The sequence below is a fragment of the Carettochelys insculpta genome, chromosome 32, assembly GCF_033958435.1.
Source record: "Carettochelys insculpta isolate YL-2023 chromosome 32, ASM3395843v1, whole genome shotgun sequence".
NCBI lineage: Eukaryota > Metazoa > Chordata > Testudines > Carettochelyidae > Carettochelys > Carettochelys insculpta.
Window position 1 is genome coordinate 8,536,335 of NC_134168.1, and position 25,537 is coordinate 8,561,871.

The 25,537-nt window shown below is 53.2% G+C and overlaps 3 protein-coding genes across 4 annotated transcripts in view; 1 reads left to right on the top strand and 2 right to left on the bottom strand.

The window, feature by feature from the left end:
* The window catches only part of LOC142004989 (olfactory receptor 12D1-like), a 63,085-nt gene that overhangs the window by 20,721 nt on the left and 16,827 nt on the right, over positions 1-25,537 (top strand). The window lies entirely within an intron of this gene.
* LOC142004992 (olfactory receptor 4D1-like) lies at positions 711-2,108 on the bottom strand. Its single transcript, XM_074982663.1, has one exon. It carries the CDS (start codon positions 2,106-2,108, stop codon positions 1,176-1,178), a length of 933 nt encoding a protein of 310 aa, XP_074838764.1. The 3' UTR covers positions 711-1,175.
* LOC142004910 (olfactory receptor 10A4-like) lies at positions 12,219-25,095 on the bottom strand. The gene is made up of 2 exons (XM_074982591.1): positions 25,045-25,095; positions 12,219-13,187 (listed from the first exon to the last, which is right to left on the bottom strand). Exons 1-2 carry the CDS (start codon positions 25,093-25,095, stop codon positions 12,219-12,221), a joined length of 1,020 nt encoding a protein of 339 aa, XP_074838692.1.

Genomic DNA, 25,537 nt, shown 5'->3' on the forward strand with positions numbered 1-25,537 from the left:
TCTTCTGATTGAGTCAGAACAATCGTCTCTCCCCTCAGCCTCCATTGGCTTCGGCTGAGCAAGTGAAGCTCTTCCAAACGCCTTTCATAGGCAGCTTTTCCACTCCTCTGAACATCCTCACTGGCCTTCTCTGTGCTTGCCCCTGTCCGGATTTCTTAAACCGGGGAGGGCAGAACTGCACACGGTGTTCCAGAGCAGGGCTCCCCAGAGCCTTGTGTAATGGTGTTCACACTTCCCTCTTCTAAAGGGAGCAAAGCACACGTTGGGGGGGAGGTTTGTTAACACTGTGAGGGTTTATGGGGCTCGATAGTAACAAATTTAAAAACCATCGAGTGAAAATTAAAAAGAAAACAAAACCCATGATGCCTTCTTGTGCTCCCGGAAGGTCTGTCTACACAGCAGCCTTATTTCAAAGTTAGCTGCTCTGGAAGAGATTTTCCAGAAGAGCTTATTTCAGAATAACGCTGCTACACACAAACGTGCGTTTCAAATAGCACTTAGCTACAGTAAACTCTTCTGTGCCCAGCAGCCCTGGGAGCGAGAAGGTGCTGGATAATCAGGTATTCTGGATGACAGAGAGGTACACCTAGCAGTGCATAACACTTAGGAAACAAAATATTAGATATAAAGAAACATACCAAAATGTGTGCAGAGTACTTTATTAACCACCAACAGCAGTGCTGTACAGTGTAAACTTATACGGGATTTGCTGCATTTATTTACATTTACTCTCTCTATACTGCACTTATGGAAAACGTCACAGACATTCACTTCTGGTTAAAATGCCGGTTATTTGAGAGCACGGGATTAGAGAATGCTGGACATGAAAGAGTTCGCTCTATTTCCAAATACAGCATTTGCACTTCTGGGCCCTCTTTCGAATACAGCCAATGGACGCCCTACGGCTGATTCCAAAATCGGTTCTGTTCACTATGCTGGCAGCCTCGATTTCGAAATAGCTCTTGTGACGTGGGCGCTGTTCCTCAGGGAATGAAAATGACCAAATTTGAAAAAAGCCAATTGTGATTTGTGAATTATTTTGGAATCACAGGCGGATTGTGCAGATGCTGGAAGAGTTAGCTTGAAATAACAAACTATTATTTGTTTGTTAGACTATTATTAGACTATTAGAATAATAACAGTTGTTATTTCTAAATAGTTTTCCTGGGCAAACCCTACCCTGAGGAGAGTGTTCTGATCATTAGTCTTCTGATCGCCTTCTGCATCTCGGCATTCCTCAGCGCGTAGATCATGGGGTTCAGCATTGGGGTGATGACCGTGTAAAGGACGGAGACCACCTTGTCCAAGGTGAATTTCTGGAAGGGCCGCGCGTAGATGAAGATAAAAGGGATGAATATTAAACACAGAACAGTGATCTGGGTTCCACAGGTGGACAGAGCCTTGTGCTTCCCCTCTGTGAGGTGCGTCCTGATCTTGACCAGTATGATGGTGTATGAGATGAGCAGGAGAATGAAGATAATTATGGCCAGCACCCCGCTCTGGGAAACCATCAGCAGCTCAAAGAGGTAGGTGTCGGTGCAGGCCAGTTTGAGGACTTGTGGGACGTCGCAGTAGAAGTTGTCCAGGACGTTTGGCCCACAGAACGGTAGCTGGAGGATTAGCACAATCTGCACAGACGAGTGAAACAACCCTCCCAGCCACGTGCCCGCCACCAGCCCCACGCACACACCCCTGTTCATGATAGTCAAGTATTGCAATGGTTTATGGATGGCCACGTACCGATCAGCCGCCATCACCACCAGTAAAAAGACCATGGCACCGGCGATGAAGTGGAAGAAGAACATTTGGAGGATGCACTGATTGAATGAGATGGTTTTGCTCTGGGAGAGGAGACCCAACAGCATCTTTGGCACGCTGACGGTAGCGTCGCTGATATCGATGAACGCCAGGTTGGCCAGAAGGAAGTACATGGGCGTGTGGAGCTGGTGGTCGGAGATCACGGTGGTGATGATGAGGACGTTTCCCAGCCAGGTTGTCAGGTAGACTATAGAGAAGAGAATGAAGAGGAATTGCTTCAGCTGAGGGCTTTGGGTGAGGCCTAAGAGGACAAATTCTGTAACTCTCAAGGTGAAGTTCTCCTGCTCCATTCGGTGTCCTTCAATATTTACCTGGGAACTGAATAATACGAGTATTTAGCAAAAGGTTCTCAGCTTGAGAAAAACAATTGTCAGCTCCGCCATCCAAGAGGTTCCATCTCACTGTCTGATCCCACCAAAGCAAAAGCTCATCTTGGAAAAGCCGGGTCACTTCGTTTTGGTGCCTGTGGAGTCTGCTGCCGAACTTAAAGTACTTGTGCTTAAAAAATGTGAGGACATGTAGGTGCACCTATCGTGAGATATTTAAAACACCCAGAGGATGTAGGCACTTAATCTCCATTAAAATTTTGAAACTCTTGAGCAAAATCTTGCAACAAAATCTTTAAAGGAAAAAAACAAAAGACCTGATATTTTTGGTTCCAATTTTTTTCCACTTGGAATATTTTTAAATGAGACAAAATGTTCATGTTCATTTAATTGCTATTCAAGACCCACTTTTTATTTTGATCCCATTATTAATGACATATTGCTTTTGATTCAGTCTTTGGCAAAAAGACCTGAATTCAAGGGGGTTTTATTTTTACTTTGTTGGGTATTCTCCCAGATACTCCCAAGCATTTTCTCTCGGTTTTCAGTTTGCCAATTGGAAAAAATAAGAGGGGTGAGGAAAGAAAGGGGAGAAAAATGAATGAGAATTTGATAAAATAATTTTAATTTTTAATTTTAATTTTATTTCACTTTTCGACTACTTGAGTATGTAAAGATTGAAAATTTTGACTCAAGATTCCATGAAACAAATATTTTGCTTTTAAAATTTCAGATCACTTTTTAAAAAAAAATGATTAAAGACAGATCTTGTCATCCACAATTTGTTGACAGAATTATGTACTTGCAAAGTCAATTGTTTCTGTAGGAAAATGTCAGCTCCAGAGAACAGGGTGAAGTTGCTGTGAGAAACTCAGGAGAACGGTTTTGTGGGAAAGCCACTGACCTTGGGCTGCAGAGACCAAGATACAGTTTTTGTCCCACCAGAGACAACTTGGCTACATCGACGCTAGAATCACCTGTTGACAGCAGTTACTGCTGGAAGAGACGTCCTTACAAAACTTCTACCCACAGATTGTGTCTGCACATAAAAGCAGCTCGATCTTTCAATCCGCTCTGTCAACAAACCGCCCCCCTCCCCCGCCCCCGGAGCATCTACAAGGCTTTTTAACACATTTTGCACGTAGCTTCTTCACAGGTTTTGTCAACGACACCCAACAAAACCCCAGTTTTGTCTCCACAACTGTAGGGTCGATGGAGCCCTTTTGTGCCCATAAACAATTCACACCCCCTCCTGGTGTGCGCTCTTCCAAGGAGAATAATGGAGGTAGATGACCAATTCCCCTCGATCCTCTCACTCCTGACCTCTCCAGGGCCCTTTAAAAACCAGGGACTGCGACTCACTGTCCCTTTGTGAAACAGGGCAATGCTGCAGCTCCCTGCCTTGGTAGGAAGGCTCTGAGGGCCAGTCCCCTGACGACCGTGAAGCACTCAGGTACAAGGGCCAGGAGGTGGATCTCCTGGGGACAAAGGCAGTGAAAGCGGACAGGACATTGCTCACCACTTTCCTGTCAACCTCAGAGGCTGCCGAACTCACTGCAGCTGCTAAGGAGTGGAGGCTGAAGCCACGCCCAAGCACTCAGCTCCAGACAGCTTGATGTAAAAGCCTGAGCACCTCTGGGCTGAGCTAAGCACCCACAGCTGTTGGGTCAGCTGCTGGAGGAGACCCCTAAAGCTCCATCCAGGTACCAGCCTATGGGCAGCAGAGAGACACTCACAGGGATAGTACGGGATGCTCCTCAGTCCTTGTCGGACAGGTGGCTTTTGGACACTGGAGGCTGGCAGGTCCCAGGAGATGAAGGGCGTTCGGTGTCCGGCTCCCACTGAAATTCTGGGGCTTTGGAATTTCAGAGTAAAGCTTCTAGTGAGCTAAAGCTCCAGGGAATGTCAGCATCTCATTGCTCCGAGCACCAGCCTTTGGGAACGTACAAGTGGGGAGATTTATGGCTCTGTCTCCTCGCTGGAACTGGCCCCTCCTTCTCTGCTGGCCAGGACCACAAAGATCAGCTCTGACCAGACATCTCCCACTGAAATTCTGGGGCTTTGGAATTTCAGAGTAAAGCTACAAGACAGCTACAGACGGGTAAACTTCTCTACAAGCAAGCAGCCGCCCTGGCAATCTCACTCTGGTTTTATCTGCAGCCCCAGATACCTCCCATCGCTCTTTCTCGGTTTCATTCACACCACCACCTTGCCCCAGCATCTCTTAGCTGAGTCCTGCAGACCTGGTCTGGGAGAGCCAGAGGCACAAAGACCTCGGACCATCCTGGGAGCAAAGCAGCTGTGGTTTGTCCTTCCCCTATCTGCTGAGACTGCTCTGGGAACTCCAGGTAACATCTGGAGATCCCTTTGGAGGAGCACTTGCTCTGTGAGTGCCAGATGCTACCTCCCCGGCTAAGGCTGTTCTTTCCTGAGCAGTGCAGCCCTGAGCAGCTCTCATCGTAATGCTAATAACCAGTCCCCACCGTCGCACCGCACACTGTGTGAAGGAAAAGTCCGTACCTGCTGCAACTGGCCGTGGCTGTGACCTCAGAGCCGGCTGCCTCCCAAACATCCAGGGCGTCCTGTGGGGTCTGAGCTGATCATTGCCGTCCTGGCCAGCAGAGGAAGACGACCCAGTTCCAAGGAGGTGAGAGCCTCATAAATCTCCCCGTTAAGTGTTCACTAAGGCTGGTGCTGGGCATGACGAGATGCTGAAATTCCCCCAGAGCTTTACTAGGAAAGATCACGAAAATTGTTGCTCTGGAGCTCTGGGGATTCGCCCACAAGAGGCGTCGTTAGTAACTTTAGGAACTTTCCGCAGGCTGACTTTGTGCCATGTGAAGAAACACTTCTTTGGGTTGTTGTAAATCCGCTCCCTGCTGATGTCATTTGGTCACCGGCTAGTCCTTGTGCCACGGGAAGAAGTAAATAACTCTTCTCTATTCTGTTTCTCCACTGAGTAGAGGATTGTGATTTGCTTCGCTGACAGCAATTTCTCCTTTAGTCTCCCAGGTGGAGGAAGTTAAACTGTTCCAGCCTTGGAAGTGTTTATTCTGAGCAATTGGCTGGAGCAGAAAACGTTCAGTTTCCCCAGGGAAAACCTGCTTTGCAACCAGAACAAACCCAGTGTGGGACAGGACGTGTTTCGAAGGAACAAAACCATTGATTTGAATATCATTCTGGTTTTACAGAGCAGGACTGTGGCTGCTCCCTTCACTCTGGGGACTGAACTGCCCTGACAGCAGGTCCTGCCGTTGGAATGGGAACCAGGCGAGTCCCCAGGCCCGCAAGCGGAGCGACCCCACTGCACAGCACCAGCAGCGGGTGTATTGTGGGAATCCCACTGAGAGGGGCAGTAATATGGCTGTTCCTGATCAAGGGGAGGACGTCCAGCCCTGGACTGAGACTCAGCAGGTCTGGGCCCACCAGTTTCCAGCTTGCTGACTTTAGGCAAGGCCCCGCCCCTGTCTCTGCCTCAGTTTCTCCATCTGTAGAATGGGGATAATGGACCTTCTCTCCTCTGGAAAGTAGGTTGTGTGCTGCTGAAGAGATGACCTCAGAGTCAGTCCTAACTGTGTGACAGAGCCTCCAGCAGGCCGTGGTTCCAGCTGGGGACGTACAATACACTCTAGCAAGAGAAGGGGCCTCAATAGCAGCGCCCTTGTGCCCACACCAGGGCTCAGACCAGTGTCTGGTTAACACCTCTCCGCTTACACTGGTCTGTATGCTGAGGACTGACAAGCTGGGTGGGGCCGAGGGAGCAGCCCCTGGGGGGTTACTGCCCAGCCCGCTCTGCCCCAGACCCAGCTGCCATTCAGTGGGGCTCCAGGGGATCCCTCCAACCTCCAGAGGGGCCGGCCAGGGCCAGGACACCAGCCTTGGGGGGGAGGAGTGGGGGTAGCAGTGACATCACAAAGGCCTGTGGCAGGACCTCAGCCTATTGGAGGACAGGGATGACCTCACAGAGGGACCCTGACAACAGCCAATCAGGACAGAGGCGCGAGGGGGACAAGCTCAGAGATTCCCGCGGCTTGGCAGCAGCCGGCGCCTCCCCAGGGTCTCTGCCGGGCCGGAGGGAGAACTGGGACCGACGGGCGGGGCGGGAGGAGCCTCGTGGGCGTTTTCTCCTTCCCTGCGGCCGGTGGGGCTGGGCCCGGGGAGAAGGTGGGAGCCTCCGAGGGGTTTGGAGCCTGCTCGGTCTGGTTCCCCTTCGCCCCTTTCCCTCCCTCTGGCTGCCCCCTCCTGCCTCGGCCCCCTTTCCCGGCCCCCCGCCAAGCAGGGTGGGTGGGGGCTGGGGTGGGGGCGGGAGGCCTCCCACGGAGCTGGGGCTGGCAGAGCGCTGGGAGCCGGAGGTGACCTGGGCCGGCCTTTTGGACGTCTGCTGAGACCCCTCCGCCCCCCGCGCCCGGAGTCTGGCTGCTGCCTGGCCGAGCGGTGGTCACCGGCAGGGGAGATTCCCTCCCGCTTCTGTTCTCCTCCCGCCGCTCTCAGGGAGTCGTCAGTGACGGTTCCCAGCCGGGCGGGACGGGCCCAACCCGTGGGGCTGCGCAGGGGCTGCGCTGGGACCGGGTCCCTTCACCCTTCACCCGCCATTGCGGGGAGGGCAGAGCGGAGGCGAGTTACGTTTGCAGATGGTCCCAGGCTGGGGGGCGAGTGCGCTGGAGGACGGGGGCAGAATTCGAACTGATCTGGGCACCCTGGAGAAACGGCCTGAGGTCAATGGGGTGAAGCTGAATAAGGCCAAGCGCAAAGTGCTCCCCTGAGGAAGGCCCAATCCGTGTCACACCCAGACGGGGAAGTGGCTGTCGAGGGAGGAGTCCTGCAGAAAGGGATCTGGGCTCAGAGCGGAGCACAAGCTCCAGAGGAGTCAACAGGGTGAGACTGTTGCCAGAAGCGCCAACCTGCTTGTGGGCGGCACTGCCGGGTGTTGGGAGCCAGCCAGGAGCAGCAATTTCTTCCCCCCGCTCTGCGCTGAGCAGCCTCCGTGGGGCTGGTGCCCAGGGCTGGCCCCACACTTGAGGGAAGATGGGGAGAAGCTGCAGGGGGGCTGGAGAAGAGCCCGAGGCTGAGGAAAGGTGCAGAACATGCGCTGGGAGGGGAGGGGAGGAACTGGGCTGGGTGAGGCTGGAAGGAGAAGACCGAGGGGGACGTGACGCGGTTTGTAAATACCTCAGAGCGTTTTACGGCGCAGGGAGAAAACGTCGTTGTCGTTGGGCTCTGAGGACAGGACGAGAAGCAGCGGGTTTAAGGGGGGCTGGGGGGGTCGAGCTGCTTCTCTGCACTTCCTGCCTTGGGGCAGGTCCCGAGTCCCTCTGGGGCTGTGTCTGCAATGCCGCCCTCCTGCGGCAGAGGAAATGCAAATGAGGTGCTCATTAGCATATGTCACTCTCTCATTTGCATAGCCACGTCAACCCATTTTCCGCAAAAAGGAAAAAAAAGAAAAAAAACCAAACAAAAATCCCCCACCCTTTTAGTTAAACCTGTGACCCCCCTTTCCCCCTCCCCTGCAGGCTCTGCAGGGCCTGGTCTGGCCTCGGGCCGGCCCTGCGGGGGACCTGCGGGCAGAGCCCCAGAGGGCAGCAGGACAGCTGGGAGGGGAGCGTGGGGGTGGGGGGGCAGTTTCCCTGGGGGAGCGGCAGAGCCCGGCTGTAACTCACCCCCCACCCGCACTGCCCGCGAGTGACCTCTGAGCCGGCTCCCGGACCCCGGCGTGGGCAGGCGGCTCCCACAGGCCGCAGGGCGGCAGCTGCAGGGCTGCACCTGGGAGTGACCCTGGCAGAGTCAGAGCCGGGCCTGAGCCAGACGTGGGCCCAGCTCATCTTCTCCTGGCTCAGGGAGCCCCTGGCACTTTAAGGGCCCATGTTCCAGCCCCGGCTCCAGCCAGGCTCCTGCCCGGCCACAGAATCCCCAACCCAACAAACAGTCCCTGCCCGACACCCCGACGTTGGCAGCTCTGCCCACACTGCGACTCCAGCCACAACGTCTCACCCGCCTGCCCATGGGGGGTTTTACCCACACCAGCCGGTGCCCAAAGGAACCTGCTCGGCCCTACGGCGGGGGTGCGCGACCTTCTCAAACCACAGAGCCCAACTCCCTCTGAATTCAGAGCAAGGGGCCAGCAAAGAGCTGGGAACAAAGCTCATCTGTATGGCTGGAAACATCCCACTGAACTGGGAACTGACGTGAGTGACTGTCGCATCTATTGGAACAAAGAGATAATGTTAACAAATCCCCGGGACCGGATGGTGTTCATCCAAGGGCATTGGAACCTGTCCTTTGGATCAGCTGTCGTACATAATGACGGGAGGATTGCTCATGGGACACCAACGTTTAAAAAGGGCTCAAGAGGTGACCCTGGCAATTCCAGACTGGTGAGTCTAACGTCAGTTCCGGGCAACTTAGGTGAAAAATAAAAAGAATAAAATTGTCAGGCATGGAGAAGAACAGAATTTGATGGGAAAAAGTCAACCTGGTTTCTGCAGAGGGAAATCACGTCTTACTCACGTGTTGGAGTTCTTTAAAGGCGTTAACAAACATACAGACAGGGGAGACCCAGTGGATTTAGTATACTTAGATTTCCAGAAAGCCTTTGACAAGGTACCTCATCAAAGGCTCTTGCGTAAATGAAGTTGTCCTGGGATAAGAGGGAAGGTCCTTTCATGGACTGAGAACTGGTTAAAATCTAGGAAACAAAGGGTAGGTATAAATGGTAAATTTTCCTAATGGAGAGGGGTAATGTGGTGTCCCCCAAGGGTCAGTCCTAGGACCAATCCTGTTCAATTTATTCATAAATGGTCTGGAGAAGGGGGTGAGCAGTGAGGTGGCTCAGTGTGCAGATGACACGAAACTGTTCCAGATCGTCAAGACAAAGGCCGACTGTGAAGAACTTCAAAAAGATCTCATCAAACTGAGTGATTGGGCAACAAAATGGCAAATGAAATTTAATGTGGATAAGTGGAAGGTAACGCACATTGGAAAAAATAACCCCAGCTGTACCCACAATACGATGGGGGCTAATTTAGCTATAACTAATCAGGAAAGAGATCTTGGAGTTATCGTGGACAGTTCCCTGAAAACCTCCACGCAGGGCGCAGAGGCCGTCAAAAAGGCCAATAGGATGTTAGGTATTATTAAAAAAAAGGGATAGACAATAAGACAAGGAGTATCTTACTGCCCCTATATAAATCTATGCTACGCCCACCTCTTGAATACTGCGCACAGAGGTGGTCTCCTCACCTCAAAAAAGATCTGGCACTGGGAAAAGGTTCAGAAAAGGGCAATTCAATGATTCGTGGTTTGAAACAGGTGCCATCTGAGGAGAGGCTAAAGAGACTGGAACTTTTCAGTTTAGAAAAGAGGAGGCTGAGGGGGGACATGATAGAGGTCTATAAAATTACGACAGGTGTGGAGAGGGCAAACAAGGAGAAGTTATTTACCTGAGCCCATAATGCAAGAACTGGAGGACATCAACCTACGTCTACACGTGCAGCCAACATCGAAATAGTTTATTTCGAAGTTGCGACATCGAAATAGTCTATTTCGATGAATAACGTCTACACGTCCTCCAGGGCCGGCAACGTCGATGTTCAACTTCGACGTTGCTCAGCCCAACATCGAAATAGGCGCAGCGAGGGAACGTCTACACGTCAAAGTAGCACACATCGAAATAGGGATGCCAGGCACAGCTGCAGACAGGGTCACAGGGCGGACTCAACAGCAAGCCGCTCCCTTAAAGGGCCCCTCCCAGACACAGTTGCACTAAACAACACAAGATCCACAGAGCTGACAACTGGTTGCAGACCCTGTGCCTGCAGCATAGATCCCCAGCTGCCGCAGAAGCAGCCAGAAGCCCTGGGCTAAGGGCTGCTGCCCACGGTGACCATAGAGCCCCGCAGGGGCTGGAGAGAGAGCATCTCTCAACCCCCCAGCTGATGGCCGCCATGGAAGACCCAGCAATTTCGACGTTGCGGGACGCGGATCGTCTACACAGTCCCTACTTCGACGTTGAACGTCGAAGTAGAGCGCTATTCCTATCTCATCATGAGGTTAGCGACTTCGACGTCTCGCCGCCTAACGTCGAAGTTAACTTCGAAATAGCGCCCGACGCGTGTAGACGCGACGGGCGCTATTTCGAAGTTGGTGCCGCTACTTCGAAGTAGCGTGCACGTGTAGACGCAGCTCAAATGAAATTAATGGGTAGCAGGGTTAAAACTAATAAAAGAAAGTTCTACTTCACTGAGCGCGCAGTTCACCTGTGGAACTCCTCGCTAGAGCAGACTGTGAAGGCTGGGACGGTAACAGAATGTCAGAAAGAGCTAGATAAATTCCTGGAGGTCAGGTCCATAAAAGGCTGTTAGCCAAGGGTTGGAATGGTGTCCCTGGCCTCTGGTGTCAGAGGCTGGAGACAGATGGCAGGAGAAAAATCATTTGATCATTGTCTTCGGTCCCTCCCATCTGGGGCACCTGGCACTGGCCATGGTTGACAGACAAGCTACTGGGCTGGATGGACCTTTTGTCTGACCCAGTATGGGAGTTCTTATGTTCTTATCAGTAAACCTGATACTCCCCGATTCTCTGTAACGGGACGTCTGCTGCTGCAGGTGTCTGGAGCTGTGGGGTGCGAGGGGCGAGGGGCAGGGTTCAGGCATAAGGCTCCCAGCCCCCACAGGCACAGCCAGGGCCAGTCTGTTCGCGTACGTTCGGGTCTCCCAAAGAGGAGGGAGACGAGACACCTGGAGCAGGGGCTGGGGGACGGGTGAGCCGCGTGGGGTAATTGTCTGCACTCCCGGCGGCGGCAGTAAGGGAAGTCAATGGGCAGGGAAAGCCGGGGTCCTGGCCAGTGGCTCCCAGCCCTCCCGCTCACCCCCTCCCTCCATCGCTGGCAGGGTGAGAGAGGAGGCAGGGGGCATTCACAGCTCCTCGTCTGGCTCCGGCAGCACCGGGCTGGGCTGGCTGGGCTCTGTGCAGGGCGGCGAGGCCAGGCCAGGGCCTGCAAGGGACTTGTCCCGACTCAGCCCCTCCAAGTCCCAGTGGGCATCTGGCAGGACTGTCCCCATCTTGTTACTCTGCTGAACTTCCACGAGTCAGTGGGGTGTCCACCCAGCCCCATTCAGCACCAATCCTCCCCTCTTCCCCTCCCTGCCCCACAGGTGGTAAGAATCAACTTGCTCTTGATGGAGCTGTGTGGAAATTCCTCCACCCAGCATTACAATGCAGCCACCTGTGGGGTGGGACGTGACAGCTGCCTGATAGCGCACTGCAGTGCTGCCCTGGAATCACTGCCCCAGTGCTGAAATGCAGCCACTTCTGGGGTGGGGCAGAGGCCCTATATAACAGCATCCAGCAACGCCGCCGTGCGCTGCAGCATCGGGGTAAGAAAGACTCCATGGCTGGTGAATGGCAGGGTGGGGCCATTGCCTGAGGACAAGGGCTGAACCTCACCCCTGCTTTCCTCTCTCCGGATGGCATCTCCCAGCCGTAACCTTCTGGGGAGACAGATGGGAAAACAGGCCCAGACCTGGGGCAGAGCCTCAGCCAAGGTCGCCCAGCGAGTCACGGCAGGGCAGGGCTGGGCTGGAAGCCGCTGTCCTGTCACTCAGCCGCAGCCCTTACCCACAGTACGATCCATCGCACACAGGTCTGTGCTGGGCCGAGTTCCCAGGGCAGCCGGCAGGGTCTGGCCCCCTCTGCGTTCCCCACACCGGCAGCACGTAGCTCTCCCCCGCCCAGAGTCCCCGGCCGGCTCCGCTTTCTTGGGGCGAAGGGGCCGAGGGAGGGGAGGACGATCCGGGTGCAGGAGAGCAGCAGCCCCTGCGAGGAGCCCGAGGGACAGAGGTGTCAGCTGGTCCCTCCCATCCACGGTCTCCTGGCTGGGGCTGAGGAGGGAGCTGAACCTGCCCTGGGGCTGAGGCGGGGACTGAGCCTGCCCCAGCGAATATTCACATCCCCAACTGTTCCTGGCCTGTCTCTCCGACAGCTGGGATGGACATCTGAGCATCCGATTTCAACCCCATTGCTCAGCCCAGGCCACCTGACCCCCACCACCCAATTTTGACTAACTTGACTTCTCATTCTCTAGTTTCTCCAGAGGTGAGAAAAGCTGCTCTTCTGTACAGTTCTTCTCAAGGCTCTTTTCACCTCTTTGTTCCTCAGAGTGTAAATTATGGGGTTCAACGCTGGAGAGACGATAGTGTTCAATAGGGAAATCAATAGGTCACTTTCTGTAGTAGAGCCAGTGTTGGGCACCAGGTAGGTGACAAGGGCCGTTGCATAGAACACAGTCACCACCGTGAGGTGGGAGGAGCAGGTGGAGAAGGCTTTACGCCTTCCCTCCGCTGATGGCAGCTTGAGAATGGTGGAGGTAATGCAGATGTAGGACAGGAGTGTCAACAGGAAATTGCCCAGGATGAACACAACTGTCACCATGAGGGCTACAGCCTTAATCTGCGACGTGTCGGCACATGCCATTTTCAACACTGGTGGAACATCACAGAAGAAGTGTTGGATGCGGTTGGAGCCACAGAAGGGCAGGCTGAAGAGCCACGTGTTCAGAGGAACTCCCACCGAGATGCCAATAGCCCATGCAGTCCCCGCGAGCAGAGCACACACCCGGACGCTCATGATGGTTGTGTAGTGCAGGGGGTGACATATGGCCACGTAGCGGTCGTAGGCCATGGCTGCAAGTAGGCAGCATTCTGTGAGGCCCATGATGGCATTGACGTACATCCCTGCTGCACAAGCTGCAATGGAGATGGTCTTTTCCTCCACCAGGAGGTGAGCCAGCAGCTGAGGGACCACACTGCTGGTGAAGCAGATTTCCGATGCAGACAGGTTCACCAGGAAGAAATACATGGGGGTGTGGAGGGAGGGGTTCAGCTTTATCAGCAGGATAACGAGCAGGTTCCCCGTCAGGGTGAGCAGGTAGATGACCAGAAGCACCACAAACAGAAGGATTTGCAGCTCCTTAAGGTACGAGAACCCCACCAGGAAGAGAACATTGGAGATGGTCTGGTTCCCTCCAGGGTCGCCCTCGGAAGAGGTCATCTGTAGGGGGACAAAGAGACCGGGTCTGAGGCACATCAGAAATGTGACTGCAAATTAAAACATTTGTCCTGGTTTCCTTCCTGTTGGGACCCTTCTGACTAACACCTGCTGAAATTTCTCTGGAAATTACAGCGACTGACCCGGCCTTGCTCAAGGCTTAAAGAAGCATTGGGGACATTTGGTTTGTGTGCTCAAGGGTCTGTCTCTTTGAAGTCAGGTTGCTCCGGGCTCCTCACTGTCACTGGGTTGAGATGTTCACTGTCTTCTCCCGTCCATATAAAGGTGAGTTTCCCGGAGTTCTTCATTTTCTTCTGATGGAAGAGCTGCTTGTCTCTGTCTCTGTGTTTCCAGTCCATGTTGTCTGTTTGTTGCATTTCCAACAGCTCTCGATGGGGCCGTTCTGTGTGAATGGGAGGGAGCTGGACCTGACGGGGGTCTAATTCCCTCAGTGAATGTGGCGCTGTGTAAGTTGTGTCACTTCCAGTGGGAAAGTGCATTTCCTGCTCTGTGTACCTGCCGTCTCGCTGGTCTGAAAGGCGTGGTGAGAAGGAATGGTGTGGTGGGTTGAACCCATTGTTGTGGATCACCCTAGCGCAGCCCAGGGGTGAAGGTAACAGCTGTGTGTTTGTGGTACCCTTGTATGGGCATCCCCGGCCGTTGGGGGGTTTCCCCATGGGCTGTGTAAGATATGTCAGTGGGGGTGGAGGCAGGGGTCTGAAAGCTGGCGGGAGGGAGCGTTGGGGCAAAGGAGGCGGGAGGGGAAGAGGTGGGTGGTGGAGGGGGGGGAGCAGAAGCTGGGAGGGTTCGGGACCAGGGCAGGGGGCAGAGGGTGCTGCAGTGAGGGCGGGGGTTGTGGGGGAGGCCTTGTTGTGTGTGGTGGTTAAGGGCAGGGGATGGGGGTGTAGAAGTCAGAGGGGTTGGGGGGACTCAGGGCAGGGGGTGGGAGGTGCTGGAGTGGTTGTACACCAGGGAGATGATTATTGACAGGGAAGGGCCTATGAAGACAGGGATGGATCAGGCAGAGGGTTTGGGGGGTGGGAGGGTCGGGGGCGAGGGCAGGAGCTGGAGGTGCAGAAATCACAGCAGGGTTTGGTGTGGGGGGTCTCAGGACAAAGATGGAGGGGGATGGAGTGAGGGGAGGGGGCTCAGGACAGAGGGTTGCGGGGGCGTTAGGGCAGGTGTTTGGGTGGGGGGCGGTCCTTGCCGGGGTGTGATGGAGTATGTGCAGGGTCTGTGAGGGTTGGGGCAGCTCAGGGCAGGGGATGGAGGGTGCCAGATGGAGGGTGCGGTGTGGGGGTCAGTGCAGAGTCTGGGGGTGAAAGTGTCACCGCAGCTGAGTTCCCAAATACCATTTCTTAGACGAGGGCACATTCTCCTCTCACTCGTATGTTAGTGATATGAATAATCACACAAGTGCCCGGATTCCCCTGCAGTGACACCTCACACCAGCAAACGGACACCGTGGAGCCGAAACATGCTGGAAACCGTTTTCCGATGGAGAAGCCCCCTGGAATCTGAAAGCAGTGGGGGACTTTGGCCCTTTTGCACTGCACAGTGTTATTCTTCCTTCAGTGTTAGTGCATGACCCAAATCATTCCTGCCTCCCTCACAGCCAGTTCTGCAATACGTTGGTTTGTGTCCACATACGAGACAAGACCCAGGGCCAGCACCTTACATGGTGTAAATCATAACAACGCCAGGGAGCTGCACTGAGGACAAAGGAGTAATGGGCTTAAACTGCAGCAAGGGAGGTTTAGTTTGGACATAGGAAAAATTTCCTAGCTGTCAGGGTGGTTAAACGCTGGAATAAATTGCTGAGAGGGGCTGTGGAATCTCCATCCCTGGGGATGTTTAAGAGCAGGTTAGACAGACATCTATCAGGGACCCTCCGTGCAGTGCAGGGGACTGGACGCAACGACCTCTCGAGGTCCCTCCCAGTTCTAATGTTCTATAATCCTATGTGCCTCTGAGTTACACCACTTGTGAAGCTTTCTTCTATGATGGTAACACAAGGAAATTTGCAAAAAAGATCCGGTGATGTAGGAGACATTTCCTACACATTTTACTTCAGGCTCATTTGGTGAAAAGGAACTTCACAATCGCAGGTGTGACCGTGAAGTGACAGAGCTGAATTAAAAATGAGACACAACAAATGGATTCTGCCTGCGCTTAACTTCCTCACTATGGGGCTCTCACAGGACTGCAGCAAATAACAGTGAGCTCGTAAGCAGAAACCAGAGTGACAGAAGAGACACACTGAGTGGGAAGGCCCAGACCTGGAGACTGTGTTCTTCTGACTCTCAATGACACACGCTCTCCAAGAGAACAAAGAGAGAACATGAAATCACAGGAGCAAAGGAAAGGGTGGGGCTGAGCTACGCCCAGTGCACATCACAGAACCTTTTAAAACAGCTGTGAATGATATTTTCTAAACATACAGAAGCGGTGAGAATTCTTGTGTCTGTCTTAAGAGCTCCTTTGAGGAACCTACACTGACATTATGAAGGACTTTCCTCAGCACGACCATGGCACTAAATGCAGAGCTGGCCAGGAAATGGAATTTCCATCCCGTGGGAAATGCCAGTGTGTGTTTTCACACTGAATCAATATCAAAAGTTGAAACAGCAAAAACTCAAATTACAGTTCACAAGAGTCCGTATGAACTCAAAGATCCAACACAAAATGTTTTCTCAGTGTTTACGGATGGAAAACATCCATATAGATTAATTCTTTTTCCAGAATGGATTTTGGTTTATGTTTTCATTTCTTAGTTGCCATTTGGACAGTCTCTAAACAAATGGAATTTATTTCATTATTTGGCCTTCTTTAGTTTTCAGAAGAGAAGAGTGAGGTGGGGATTTGATAGTCGCCTTCAGCGTCCTGAAGAGGGGCTCTAAAGAGGGTGGAGAGAGGCTGTTCTCAGTAGTGACAAATAGGACAACAAGGAGCAAGGGTCTTAAGTTACAGTGGGGGAAGTCTAGGTTGGATATTAGGAATAACTATTTCCCCAGCAGGGTGGGGAAGCGCAGAAATGCATTACCTAGAGAAAGCAGTCAAGTAGCACTGTAAAGACTAGCAAAATGGTTTCTTAGGTGAGCTTTCATGGGACAGACCCACTTCTTCAGACCAGAGCCAGACCAGAACAGACTCAATATTTAAGACACAGAGAAGTGGGTCTGTCCCACGAAAGCTCACCTTATAAACCATTTTCTAGTCTTTAAAGTGCTACTTGACTGCTTTTTGTTTTGATGGAGTATAGACTAGCACGGCTCCCTCTCTGTTACTGTTACCTAGAGAGTTGATGGAACCTCTGTATCAAGAAGTTTTTAAGTCGCCGCTTCACAAAGTCCTGGCTGGGATGATTTAGTTGGGGTTGATCCTGCTTTAGGTAGGGGGCTGAACTCAATGACTTCCTGGGTTCCCTTCCAGGCCCAACATTCTACGATTTACTCACCACTGAGAATAAAGTCCAGGGAGATTCTTGTCATTGAAAGCTCAGTGGTAATTTCAGTGCTCTTCCGGTCACCCAGACAGCCCCTTTAGAAACAGGAGACCAAGCAACAAATTAACAAAGCCCCATTGTGTAACGAAAGGGCTCAGATAAATTCAGCTATGAGAGACCCCCTCTAAATTCGTGGGCTTCACCTGTGGAGCATGTGCCGTGGGCGTATTCAGGAGAGGATATTCTCATGAGAAGAGATCAGATGGAGCCCACCCAGCCGACTGTGCTCAAATTCGTAACCAGCACACACCTTACACTGCTTACGCAACAACAGCTACACTCAGAGTCAGTGGATAATGAGGAGGAGAAGGAGGAGGAAGTCTGCGGAGCAGAGGGGAGAAAAGACAACACCTTACGAAACAACAGGACGGGCAGTTCCACCTCCCAGCTGCTGCTGGTGCTGGACGTGCTGAAGGAAACAGGTGTGTTTATTACAGTCACTGGCTTCTGGGACCAAGTCCCTCAGGCCAAATTTCTTGCCGTATTCCCCAGAGGAAAACAACACTGCCTCAGGCTGCAACAAACAAACGTCACTCAGAGAACCGGTTTGTAGGAAGTTGTATCATCGTCATCCTCATCTTCACCTGTATTTTCTAAATTAAAACCATTCTGAGATTCGCTCTCCTGGAGGATTATTTGACCTGTTTTGCCTACAAGGAGGACTGATTTGTCCCAGGAAGACACCCTAGAGTCAGGGCTGGGAGAAGCTCCAGGGCTCATGGCTGCAGTTTCCTGATGCTCAGACTCTTGTCTCAGGACCATGATGAGAGCCCAGGAGCTCTGATTCCCATTCCCACCTGCTCTAACCATTACACCCCACTCCTCTGCCAAAGATGAGAACAGAACCCAGGAGTCCTCACTCCCAGACCCACTGCCCAGACCACAGGGCCAGATTCCCACTGACCCCAGGCACAGCCAGGGCCACTCCTGCTAGGGCCCTGGCCTTGGACGGGGTAGAGCAATGAAGGCCCACGTCCCCTCTGCCACCACACGCTGGAGAGGGAGGGAACCGGTGGCTTTAAGCCCCACTGTGCGCCCCTGAGTCTGGGGAGAGTGACTGAGGCAGAGATTGTGCAAGTGACCTAGGTGGTTTGGGCACCTGTTATTAACCGGAAATGGAAGCAGGTGCTCAAATCCCCTAGGCAGCTCTGAACTGGCACCTGAGATGTGTGCGGAGCTGCTTCCGCTCTCGGGGCCAGGAGGGGATCTGGGCTTAGATTCTCCTGACTCCTGCGGCTCCACCCGCGAGCTGGGCGGAAGGACTCAGACGGGGCAGCGAGTGGTCCGGTGGCACCTGAGAGACTGACAGCGATGAACTCAGTGGGCAGAGCCCGTTTCCCAGCTGAGACGAGCCCCACGGGGTTTTGCTCCAAAAGCTGCTCACGTGTGTGTGTGCGCAGGGCTGATTTCCTAGGGGCGGGGGCAGCGCTCACGCCCTAACTGGCACCCCCAGAACTCACACCCCAAACCGCCCCCCCCACTGGAACTCACGACCCAAACCACCCCCCTCACCCCCCACCGGAGCTCACACCCCAAACCACCCCCCTCACCCCCCACCGGAGCTCACACCCCAAACCACCCCCCTCACCCCCCACCGGAGCTCACACCCCAAACCACCTCCCTGCTGGAAGTCACGCCCCAAACTGGTCCCCACCCCCCCGCTGGAACTCACACCCCAAACCCGCTGCTGCTCCCATGTGGCATCACCTCCCACAGCCCCCCCTCTTTAAACTAATGTGCCCCCAGTGTGTGTGTGTGTGTGTGTGTGTGTGTGTGTGTGTGTGTAAGTATCCGTGTTTATGTCTATAAGTGTCTCTGGGTGTGTATGTACGTGTGTATGTAAGTATTTGCGTGTGTCTGTCTGTGTAACTGTGTGTGTCTGTGTGTGTGTGTGTGTCTGTGTGTGTGTGTCTATCTGTGTGAGTGTGTGTGTTTGTGTGTGCGTGTCTGTCTGTGTAAGTGTGTGTGTGTGTCTGTGTGTCTGTGCAGTGCATGCTCCGCCCCTGGGGCAGACCCCTCCTGCTCTGGGACGTCCGCGCAGAGCGCTGGGACGGGGCCCTCCCTGCTCTGCCCATCCCAGGCCAGGGCCGAGCAGGGGTGTCCCTGGCTGCCCCTGGGGTCATTGGGAATCTGGCCCTGTTGTTACTGAAATATCGGTCCGCCTAGCTGAGAGCCAGTAACGACCAGACAGGGCTAAGGAAGGGCTTTACTTCTGCAGAAAGAAAGGCGAGCCAAGTACATGGGTACAAAGACTCCGCCTGGATACAGAGCTGAAGAGCCTTTTATAATGATAACGAGATAAACTCCAGCCAAGCTAACATCTCATTGGTGTTTACTGCAAGTTCTCATAACACTGCTTCTCTGCACAAGAAAAGCAAGCACAGGAAAACCAGTTAAGGGCCAGTTTCATCCGCTTCGTGGGCACTTGGGGGGTGTAGCTCAAAAGTGTAAACTGCTGAGGACCTCTCACATGACGGCTGTTGATTTAAGATGGCTGCAAACTGCCCAGGCCGAACGTTCCTGTGACAGTCCCCCCTTCGGGCCTGACAACCCAAAGGCTAGTCAGGCCCGTTGCTATACTGATTGCAAGGTGGGAGGATCTCTGGGTCGTAGGCTCCGCTCAACCTGGACTCTTATATTATCTGAAGTTTTAGCAAGAGGAGTCTCACTACACTGCAAGCAAACTAAACAACAGCATTTAACTACCACATAGATTAATATAAACCCAGCTAAAATTAACAATCCGGTCTGCAGTATTGATTTCAACATTCCTCCTAACCGTCCTCCCCCATTCGGAAGCCAGTCAAACATATGATCCCACCAACTGTCGCTGGGTGGGACATAGGCGGCTTCTACTGCTTCTTGGGCTTGAGCTGCAGCCCTGACTACATTCTGATACATTTCTGTGGAGGTGTCATTAACAGACACACAACATTTTTCTCCCCCTAGAGCACACCCCCCCCCTTGCGCTGCTGAAAGATAATCCAAAGCTGAGCGATTTTGGAGTGTCATGGTGCGGACCTGGGCCAGTTCTGCAGAAAGCCCTTGGATTGCTTGTCCCAGGTCATAGACGGCTGACTCTGTAACTATGGCAATCTCTTCTAGCACCATTTGCAGGCGGATTACACAGCGCCCTGTACATGCATCGGCGACTCCAGTAACCAAAGGGATAATACCAGCCATAGAGCACCCAATAAGTGTTCCTGTGGTAAGGGGCTCCTTCCAAGACCCATTTAAGGCCTTATTTATTCGAGTAAGGGCTTGTTCCCTGGTTTCATCCTCATCCCTAAGGGCAGCGCCTTGGACGTTACAGACCCGCCCTTTAGGGAGACTGTTATGTATGGTGAGATGAGGGGACAAATAGCCTATGTAACATGTCCCTGTCCAGTTTGCAGGAAGGATCTTATAGGCCCTCTGCCCACAAACAACATACTGGTCTCTGTAAGGGGTCTGTCCTCTACACCAAGTAGCCACCACCCATCGCTCCATCGCACAACTCTGAAGGCCCTGGTTCCCACCAGGAAGCTGTACCCACTTGTTTGGTTCCGCATAAAGCACCATTTACCCCATACGACAGAGGTGACAGTGTAGTCCCAATCTTGGGGGCCGCTCGGATTTCCCCTTGTTCTATTCCAAAAATTGTCATCAGACGACCCCTTCCAGGCTAAGCCATCCAACACAGCTAAGCCAGGGGTATACAGGGGTACTGCGTCCATAGGAACGCCCACCTGTGGGGTCACAGGGCTGTTTGCACGCACCCAGCAGGAAGACTGATTTGTCGTTTGTGCCACAGTTTTTGCAAGAGTCACAAAGGAATTGTGCTCATGACATTCTACTGTGTCCCCAGCCAATGTGAGCACATAAATGGCGACCAGGAACTGCTGCGTCATGTTAGTCCGTGACCTCCTTTCTACGACCCCTTCGGAAGAGAACTTTTACCCCTTCCAAGGGCTCAGCAGTCCAGGCCTCATCTGCTCTTGGCCCTTCCGGTTCATGCAGGAAGGGCTAGCGGAGCTCCCCCGAGGTCCAGCGTCATCTTCTTCTGGCCCCGGCCTAGGGGCTAGTTTGAGCTGCGTATGGTGGATCCAAGTACCCTTTTCCTTTCCACATACCGCAGTGTGGGAAGTAAGGAGAACTTGGAAAGGACCGACCCACCGGGGCTGAAGGGTCGCACTCTTCCATTCTTTCACACAGACCCAATCTCCTGGCTGGATTCGGTGAGCAGGTACATCTGTTGGCAAGGACTGGAACTGGGCTGCATACTTGTGGAGAGAGGTGAGAGCAGTTTGGAGGGTGGAGACAAAACTGGTCAGTTCCTCGTCTCCCCAGGTGACCAGGTCAGTCACAGGTCCCGGGTCAGCAAATCCAGTATATGGCCTGCCAAATAAAAGTTCAAAAGGTGAGATACCACGTCTGCCTCGAGGGGCAGTTCGGACAGCTAAAAGAGCAAGAGGTAGAGCTTGAAGCCACCTGAGACCAGTCTGTGCACATATTTGAGAAAGTTTGAGCTTTAGAGTTTGGTTCATTCTTTCCACCTGGCCAGAAGAGGGTGGTCTCCACAGGGTACGCAGGAGCCAGGTGATGCCCAGGGCCTATGCGATGTACTTGATAACCTGAGCAGTGAAGTGAGTGCCTTGGTCGGAATCGATGGACCTAGGTGGGCCAAACCTGGGAATAATACGGTTTAGCAAAACTTTCCCCACTTCCAAGGCCGTGGCCCGTCTGGTTGGGAAGGCTTCAACCCACCCGGTCAATTGACACACAATTACAAGGAGGTGTTTGTAGCCTTGGCATTCAGGCACCTCTGAATAGTCAATCTGGAGTCGTTCAAAGGGGGTGTATGCCCAGAGTCTCGCACCAGGGGGGCCTTTAGGTTCCCCCCTTGGGTTAAACTTCACACAGATATCACAGGTTGATAGAATTCTTTTGGCCTCTTGAAATACACCTGGGGCGTGTCAGGGATTTTTCATCCCTCAGGCATTACGCCCCCGTGGGTCAGGGGAAACAAGCCTTTGGCCATTAAACATCATTACAGGTACAGGGAGAATCTAAAATCACATAGGCTGCCATTCAGCAGCCCCCTGTAATGGTCACTCTGAGTCAGTTGGTTTCCCCGGTAACCCTGAACTCATAAACAACTCATGACCTGGAGTTTAAAATCCAGGCACCTGACTGGGCGGTGGTGGAAAAGCCTCTAGAAGTTTCCACAGCCCAGAGGACCTGTTTGAAAGCAGGCCCTCAGAACGCTCGCATGTAAATAACCTCATGAATCATGCATGAGATCATAGGATATAAGGCGGCGCAGCACAGCGCTCGCTGGCCCTTGGAGCGGATACAACTCTGCTGCCTGTACGGGGAGGTGTTGGCCCTTGAGGCGTCCACCAGCCCCTAGGCCAGCTGCCTCACAAGCAGCGAAGACTTTGCGAAGAGCTCCAGCCTGAGAAGACTTTGCGAAGGGCTCCTGAGTCAACACCAGCATCGCCCAGCAGGGCCTCCTGCTGCGGTGACAGCTGGCATTTTACCTCAGCACTAAAAAGCCGCGTCTACACGTGCCGGCGACTTCGAAGTAGCGGCACTAACTTTGAAGTAGCGCCCGTCACGGCTACACGTGTTGGGCGCTAGTTCGAAGTTGAAATCGACGTTAGGCGGCGAGATGTCGAAGTCGCTAACCCCATGAGGGGATGGGAATAGCGCCCTACTTCGAAGTTGAACGTCGAAGTAGGGCACGTGTAGACGATCCGCGTCCCGCAACATCGAAATAGCGGGGTCCGCCATGGCGGCCATCAGCTGAGGGGTTGAGAGACACTCTTTCCAGCCCCTGCGGGGCTCTATGGTCACCGTGTGCAGCAGCCCTTAGCCCAGGGCTTCTGGCTGCTGCTGCGGCAGCTGGGGATCCATGCTGCATGCACAGGGTCTGCAACCAGTTGTCGGCTCTGTGGATCTTGTGCTGTTTAGTGCAACTGTGTCTGGGAGGGGCCCTTTAAGGGAGCGGCTGGCTGTTGAGTCCGCCCTTTGACCCTGTCTGCAGCTGCTCCTGGCACCCTTATTTCGATGTGTGCTACTGTGGCGTGTAGACGTTCCCTCGCAGCGCCTAATTCGATGTGGTGATGCTCAACATCGATGTTGAACGTCGACGTTGCCAGCCCTGGAGGACGTGTAGATGTTATTCATCGAAATAGCCTATATCGATGTTGCTACATAGAAATAAGCTACTTTGATGTAGGCTTCACGTGTAGACGTAGCTAAAGAGTGACAAGCAGCCCTGAGGCAGATCAGGCGAGTGGCGAACTGGCCTCATCACTAGGGTGAGGTACTGTGCGCTCGCCTGTTGAAACCCAGGGTCTGCCATCTACACAGCAAGCAGGCTCTGAGGTGGATCAGCTGGTCGGCGAACTGGCCTCACCATTAGGGTGAGGTACTGCGCGCCCAGCTGTTGAAGCCCAGAGCCTGCCATCGAAGCGGCACCCTCGCTCCCGCCACCTGCCACCCTGCGGTGACGACACCACCTACCGGACACGACCCACCTGCCTGACGAGACCACAATCACCTGGACACGTAAATCCACCACAAGCCTGAGGCCCAGCCCAGGCCACATAGACTTTCACAGGCCCGAGACCCAGTCCGGGCTGTACAAATTATATTACCACAGTACTTTGGGCATTGGGTCCCCAGTTGGGGGTTTCGGGATTGCAACCCGGGCCGCGCCCTTCCAGGGCCGAGGAAGGACCACACCCGGGGCTCGACCCCAGGGCCGGGCCTAACTGCCCATACCTACATATTAATAGGCTGTACACTTGTATTAATAAGTTCTGTAGTTATCGTTTAATTCAGTTATAGCTTAATTAAGTAGTTATGTATTGTTGTTTGCATAGTAATTATATTTGTTTATTTAGTGTGCAGGCGGGTCATCTCGGTAGAGGCTTGACCTCCCAGTTGCCCTACACACCCTGCATCCTACCTTACCCCCTTACCTGTCCCTATCCTCCGAGCCCTGGCTGAGGAGGTAACGTTGCCCCTCACTCAGCTGGGAGGAGGCCCTAGCAGGCAGAGCCCGGGGGTCTCCAATTGGCTGGAGTAGCGAACCAGCCGGGGCACAAAGGGGGAAGGCAAATTGACCTTCCCCTGCCCAGAGTTAAAACTATTTAAAATTACCTTTACCTCTTTCCTTGGATGTTCCTTTTAACCTTCCTCTTTGCCTCCAACCTAATAAAAGCCACCATACAGGTCGCCTCATGGATTCTTTAGTACTTAGCATTGTAAGTGTTTAAATGAAATACTCTTGTTGCAATTCAGTATATTAGTAGTAGTAATCACTAGTTTATAGACGTAGTTACATTGTAAGGAATTATCTACTGTGTTACATTTGTTGTTCCCTTTTTTCCTGTTGTTTGTTCCGTTAATAAACTTAGTAACTGTTTGCACCTTCACAAGCCTTCCCCTTGCCGTCTCACCCTTCTCCCTTAGAGCCAGCCTCCTGCCTGCCAGGGCAAAATCTACCAGCCTCTCTAACAGCGGTACAGGGCCAGTGCACAATCCCTGGGGCCTCCTGCCGGAGGTGGGTGGGAGCGGCTGCCAGAGGGGCGGGGCGGCCTCTACTCGTCGCCGGGTCTCCGCCGTCCCCTCCTTATCCTCGTCCCAGGCCTCTTGAGGATCCGAGCGGTATCCTGGTGTGGGGTCAGTGTGGCCTTGGCCCGTGACTTTGCCCGCACCGACAGGGCGTACCACAGTCTATTTACTATCTGACACGGTTTCCACTCTGCGGTGCAGCCTGAGCAAGACAGGCCGTAAGGCAGCCTGCAGTAGGGCCTTTCTCCCGTCAGGCATTTGCCACTCCCCACTTTGATTCTGTATTGCCCCCTCTTTCTTCCATCTAAGGACTCCCGGCGGCTCAGGGTTAATCAGGACTGACTCTGGTGACTGAGGTACGAGAAGCATCTGGTTGGTCATATAGGGTTGCAGGGAGGCTATTGTGGAAGCAGCGTCGGCTCGCCAGTTTCCAAGGACAGTGGGGTCATTCCCTTTTTGGTGTGCCTGAACATGTACAATGGCAAGCTCTGTAGGCAGGTGTACAGCTCTTAACAACTGCAGGATCTGCGGTCTGTGGGCTACTTTGGTACCGCTAGAGGTGATAAAACCTCGCTCTGCCCAAAGTTGGCCCATTGCATGGCAGACACTGAAGGCGTAGTTGAAATCAGTATAGATGTTTACAGACTGACTTGCTGCCAGCTCACATGCTCGGGTGAGGGCTATTAATTCTGCTGCTTGGGCTGGGGTAGATGGTCCCAGTGGTGCAGCCTCAATTACCTCAAACTGGGTGGTTACTGCGAATCCAGATACCCGCCGACCTTCCATTACCCGTGCTGATCCGTCTGTGTACGGTTCCAGGTTGGCATTTTGGATGGGCATGTCCGTTAAATCTGATCGAGACTTTTCCTGATGGTGCACCACTTGGAGGCAATCATGTGAGCATTCATGGTCCAGAAAAGGCAAGAGGGTCACAGGGTTTAGTGTATGACGTTGTTCAATTTTTAGGTTGGTCCTGGACAATAAGGAAATTTCTAAATGGGTCAGTCTCTGGGTTGTCAGGTGTTGGGTGCCTTTCTGAACTAGCAGTTGTTGGACTGCATGTGGGGTTTGTAAAATCATTGAGTGGCCTAATGTAATGTTCTCTGCTTGTGGTACCAGGAGGCCAGCAGCAACTAGTGCCCGAAGGCAGCCAGGAAGCTACTGGGTCTAGTTTCTGAGAATAGTAGGCCACTGGACGTTCCTTGGATGTTCTGTGATAAAAAACACCACTGGTTCCCAGGCACTCCTGGATCTGGGCTTGTTTAGTTTGCAGAAGAGAAGA

Bases quoted from the DNA above. Each gene is read 5' to 3' on its own strand.
- LOC142004992 (XM_074982663.1), bottom strand. From the start codon at position 2,108: ATGGAGCAGGAGAACTTCACCTTGAGAGTTACAGAATTTGTCCTCTTA.
- LOC142004910 (XM_074982591.1), bottom strand. From the start codon at position 25,095: ATGCCCATCCAAAATGCCAACCTGGAACCGTACACAGACGGATCAGCA. The intron at 13,188-25,044 runs GTAATGGAAGGT...GTCCCCCTACAG, and splicing joins ACACAGACGGATCAGCACGG to ATGACCTCTTCCGAGGGCGA.